This window comes from Saccopteryx leptura, chromosome 3 (genome assembly GCF_036850995.1).
Source record: "Saccopteryx leptura isolate mSacLep1 chromosome 3, mSacLep1_pri_phased_curated, whole genome shotgun sequence".
In the NCBI taxonomy this organism is placed as follows: Eukaryota; Metazoa; Chordata; class Mammalia; order Chiroptera; family Emballonuridae; genus Saccopteryx; species Saccopteryx leptura.
The window spans coordinates 217027611-217032710 of NC_089505.1; the positions used below are offsets into that span (position 1 = coordinate 217027611).

Consider the following 5100-nt stretch of genomic DNA (forward strand, 5'->3'; position numbering starts at 1 on the left):
AATTAATGTTCTTTGTTATTGTGTTCAGAATTTTAATTTTAGGTAGGGAGAGAAAAAGGCAAAATGAAAACCTAGACTTTGATTAAATGTGCATATTTTAAATGTGCATTCAAAAGCATGATGCCCCTTTATTATATGTAAAGCAAGTTATGTTCATAGTACTTTTAAGTGGGCTGTGTTTAAAATATTAATATTATGCATGTAATATCAATTTCTGTTGTGTCAAGTATGGTTGGCACAATTCAGATTTCAAAAGAAATTTTGAAATGTGTGTTAATAACATGAAGATGAAGATATACTCATTCTCTTATTTTTAGATTTAAGAATGTATTGTTACTCTCAGAAGTTTGGTATATTACACATGGGCTTGTTACATGCAAATGTATTCAGTTGGGGTATGTATATTATTGTTACATTATCTACATAAACATCTACCCTTGTGCATATGTATATTTACATCATGTATAAATATGTGTATATTACCAAAGGGTACTATACTGAAGGAAGAGGAGGAGCTTCTAAGGCCTGCCATACAATATTTTAGTTATCCATTAACTGAGTGTTATTTTCAATGAAAGTAATTAGATTTTCCTTTTTTCCACAACCCCAAAGGTGGGTGTTAATAGACAAGGTTCGGTTAGTTACTACTTTCCAAAAGGCTAGTTGTATGACCTTAAGCCCACACACAGGTTTTACATCACTGAGTGATGCCCTCCCCTTCACCTTTTTCCTACTCTCAGGAAGACCTAGGGAATAAATAATTCAAAGAAAAGGTAAACTTTGATTCTAAAAACAAAAGCTCATCACCTTAAACAGCATTTTACCATTAACATTATTTATTAAATTTAGCTGTCTACAAATTACCTTATGAAAAGGAGTGGTCAAAATCAGATCAAAGTATCAGCTGGTGATGGTGTCTTGGAGTGAATGTGTGCAAATTTTTCTGAGAGCCTGTCTCCAAAACAGGAAGTCCTATAAAGAATGTGGCTAATAGTAAAAACAGCTAATATTAATAATTCCAAGAAACAAAAAATAAATACCAGTAGTATTTCTAAATTATTGAAAATTTCAAATGCAAATATTAGGGCCAAAAGAGGACAACCAAAAGTATTTATAAAGTGTCTTTTAGGATCCTCTGAATCTCATATTATCAAAAACACAATTTGGCAATTGGGTTACATATTCTCCGTGATGGAAATAGTTCATCTTTTTCTGAATTTTTTCCATCCTTATTTCCCCTTGAGAGTTGAACAGTCTGGATGGGATTGGTTCATATTTTCAAAAGGAGGAACTTCATTAGGCCCAAGTTTTCTTCTGCTAGTGTGCTTTTCTCTTTTCTATCGAGAGATAACTGACAGCCCTGTTTTGTAATGAAATTATGGAAATCACAGACTGGAAGAAAAGGGAATCATTATTTCAGGACTAAAAAGTGTGGATGTCTTCACTCACCCCCGCCCCAAATTTTCCACCACTGGAAAGGAGCCAGTAAACTGGAAAGGGGCTGAAGACAGTCGTACATAACAGGACCGCTAAAGAGACACCCAAAAAGTGATTTTTGGTTGGTTCCCAACGCCTCCCTATGCCTCCAAAAATAAAAACAACTTCCATGCAAGCAGTTTCTAAGGCCAAGAAAGATAGAAAACAGATACTCAAGTCCCTGAAACGTGGTTTCCCAGTGAGCGAAATCCAGTCTCAAGACCAGGCTAGACGATTGAAAAGCTCACCATGACATTTCTCAGCAAATACTGTCCCTCTCAGACACACCTTCGCTCACGTGAGTCAGGGTGGCAGTGAATATTCCCTGGCCACAAGAAGGACCTCTTTGGGAATCAGATGGGATACAGGTAAGGTAGAAGGAGACGCTTGTGTAGAGAAGGGGGGTGGCGGGGCTTAATCTCTAGGGCTGCAGATCAGACCTCAAAGCTCAAACGGTTACGCTTGTACCAGAGCATGCTGCAACGCCTCCTGCCCCGGCCTGCGCGCGCACCGCACTCACCACACACCCGCCCTTGCCCACACTCGCACATGCACACTGCTGCACGCCCCTCTCCTCGCGGACTACAGGGGAAGCGGCCCCTCCGCGGTGCGTCGGGAGGAGGTAAGGCGGCCCAGTCCCGCGGAGCGCACACTGCGGCCAGCCCGCGGGCGGGGAACGAGGCGCGCGGCCGTGGGGCCAGTGTGGGCTGCCGGGTTCGGACCTGAGAGCGGGGCGGGAGAGGAGCGGCGGACCCCAGCGGGTTGGAGCCAAGGAGAGGAAGGCGGACGTCGCTGCATCCCACGAGGCACCGAGCTCTGGGACCTCTACACACCACCACCACCACCCCCATCCCTCCCCAGCCCATCCCCGCTCTGAGCTCGCTCGCGTTTAGAAAGGCGCGCGACGACGGGTGCGTGTGCGTGCTGGCCTGGGCAGGACGCGGACGGCGCGAAGAAACCAAGTGGCGCCGCTCGACCGCGGGCTGCGCGCGGGCTCCACCGGTACTGGCCTGCAGGGGGCGCCGGCGCGTTTGCGCTCGACGAGGACCCAGCCTTCGGAGGAGCCGGCGGGAGACCCGGACCGAAGCAGGCTGTCTCTGCGCTTCTCCGCTTCTCCGACAGGTTGAGCGGAGTCCCTGAGGCTGGTGCTCAGCCCGATTGGGGCCGTTAACACACTTGTCAGCAGCAAGGAGCCGCGAGGCTTGCTTTCCAGCTCGGCGGCTGGCGGAGGCCTCGAGCTGCTGGAGAGTTTGTCTCCTGGCTGCTGGCTTAATCTCTGCTCTGGGGCCGGTAAGCGAGAGGGGACTTTGCTTTTCTGTCCTTGCAGAGCAGCGCACAGCATCAGGAGGTTTCCTACATCTTGGAGGATGAAGACAAACGGAGTGCGAGCTTTGGTTACTGGCTGGGACTACCCGAAAGTACCAGAAGTCTTACCGGCGAGCAGCGCCCTTGGGGCCTCCGTAGCAGTCATCCTCAAACGCACGCCCCTTCCCTGGCCAGCGAGTCCCGGGGCCGCCTAAGACGCGTACCCGCGATGCGTCTTAGCCTTGGGCTGGAAGCCGGGGAAGACCCGAGAATCAGTTCTCGCCGCGCCTGTGCGCCCAGCCCTTGCCCAGCTCGCGGACCGCGCCCGCCTTCCCTTTGGTGGGTTCTGCGTCCCCACCGACGGGGACTTGCCCATCCTGCAGCTTTGCTGGAGGAGGAAAATGGGGACTACGTTCCCAGAGGAACAAAGTTTGCGTTCTCTCGGGACATTTAAGGGGACTCCATCCGGCACAAGGGCTCTGCCTATATACCTCACGGGGAGAGGGACAGTCTAGGGCCAAAAATGCCTTCGGAGTCGACCTGGTTTTGTGAAACCTCGAACTCCGGGGTGTCCACGTCCCTTTTCCCACTCCAGAAGTTCAGCTGAGCTTTGGGTAGTGACTGAACCCCGTCCTGATCCGGATCCAGCATCCGAGCCACGGCCAGAAGAGTGCGGAATTTTTTTAAGATCCACATCGTATAAATGTGCGACTTTTATCGAACATCCCAGATTACTTAAAGCGTACCATTTTTCCTCAATCCAATTTTATTAGGATTTACTTTCATTTGTGCTCGGCTCCTCTGGGGAAATAATGCTTTGATTAATGTAATCCTTGCTCGGGATCTGCCACATGGCCTTCGCCCCTCTCCCAAGAGAAGGGGCTTGTTTGACAAACAATAACAGAGCAGCAACTCTTGCAATCTGCCCGCACGTTTTGGGGTGGCTAGGGAGAAGGTGACACGTTCACATTCCATTTGGTAAATGTAGTGGTGAGAGGAGTGGAACCGGCTCTGCAAGGGGCGAACTTTCCGGACTCAGAGCCCTAGGCTCAGAGGCGCGGGGCCTCACAGGAAGGAACTCTGGGTGGGGTGCGCGCGTGGGTGCATGTGCGCGCCTGTCCTTTGCGGGCTCCAGTGTCTGCCTCATTGTCCCCTGTCACAGGCCTCCACAACGGGGATGTGCGCGCTCTTTCAGCAGCCCCCAGACCCAAGGTGCGTCCACAGCGCCCACCTGCGGCCTCAAAGCACACCGGGAGCAAACCTTCGGAAATAACCTGGCACCGTCCTGGGACGCCTTGCAGCTACCGAAACCTCGGCCAGAAACCTACAACATAGGACCAAATTCAATGGTCCTTTTTAGGCATATACCCATTTAAGTATACATGCAGACGATCTAAATCCTCGGACACTGCACGGATTGCTGCGCCCCTCCTTTACTTGGGTTGAGAGCGGGAGGGGAAGGTCTTTCCCGCTGTCCCTCCTCCCGCACAGCCCTCTCCTCCTCCCCGAAGAGAGAACGTTCAATTACAAAAAAAAAAAAAAGCAAAAGAAAGAAAACCCAGGGCCGTAGGCCTCCTGCGACGCTCCTCTGGCCCCGGTCCCTGTACTGCAGCCCCCACCACCACCGTTCCCAGCTCGGGGAAGGCGGGAACACAGCGGTGCCAGGGGGCCTGCCCTGCACCGCCAGAACAAAGCCCACCGCGGTAGCCCGCGGCCACGCACGAAGTGATGACAAAGGCGACGGCAGCGCTGAGCGTCAAGTCCGCGCGGCCACGGCGGGACACTAAGGAGGCTTAGCAGATGGGGTGCGATTTGCACCCCGCTTTTCAGGGTCTGCGACACCGCTCCTGTGTACTCAATGGCCTGTTAGGATGACTCAACGTTTACCTGGTCCGTGGTCCCGCACCCCATCTCCCTCTATCCTGTCCCTTTCTGTCCCCAAGCTCCTCCATCTCGCCCTGCTTTTTTTCTCCACCTCACTTTTACCTTCTTTCCTTCTCCCTCTGCCTCGGTTCAACTCTTTCCCTTTTTCTTTTCCACAGAAAAGCAATGTTAATTCGACTTCTGAAGGTCGCTCTGCGTGCCTAGTGCTGGGGGGGCGGGCGCGGGGGGGGGGGGGTCTAATGGGATCTTCTTCATTTTGTTCTGCAACCCGTGCCCTAAATAAAATACCCTGCAGTCTAAGGAAATGTAGCTTGGTCCTGGGACCCACACACACACAAGTCGCAATCTATTCGGGGGAAGTTTTTATGATGGCCACAAATCACAAGAGACCGAGCCCCACACGCAGCTGTGGAATAGAGACCTCAGGGCCGGGAT

At 51.3% G+C, this 5100-nt stretch overlaps 1 protein-coding gene across 1 annotated transcript; it reads left to right on the forward strand.

The window, feature by feature from the left end:
- Positions 1 to 1725: 1725 nt before the first annotated feature.
- LOC136398413 (uncharacterized) lies at positions 1726 to 4856 on the forward strand. Its single transcript, XM_066372692.1, has 4 exons — positions 1726 to 1774; positions 1902 to 2098; positions 2804 to 3120; positions 3944 to 4856. Exons 1-4 carry the CDS (start codon positions 1726 to 1728, stop codon positions 4155 to 4157), a joined length of 777 nt encoding a protein of 258 aa, XP_066228789.1. The 3' UTR covers positions 4158 to 4856.
- The last annotated feature ends 244 nt before the right edge of the window (positions 4857 to 5100 follow it).

Bases quoted from the DNA above. Each gene is read 5' to 3' on its own strand.
- LOC136398413 (XM_066372692.1), top strand. From the start codon at position 1,726: ATGACATTTCTCAGCAAATACTGTCCCTCTCAGACACACCTTCGCTCA. The intron at 1,775-1,901 runs GTGAGTCAGGGT...CTTAATCTCTAG, and splicing joins TCAGACACACCTTCGCTCAC to GGCTGCAGATCAGACCTCAA. The intron at 2,099-2,803 runs GTAAGGCGGCCC...CTGTCCTTGCAG, and splicing joins CCGCGGTGCGTCGGGAGGAG to AGCAGCGCACAGCATCAGGA.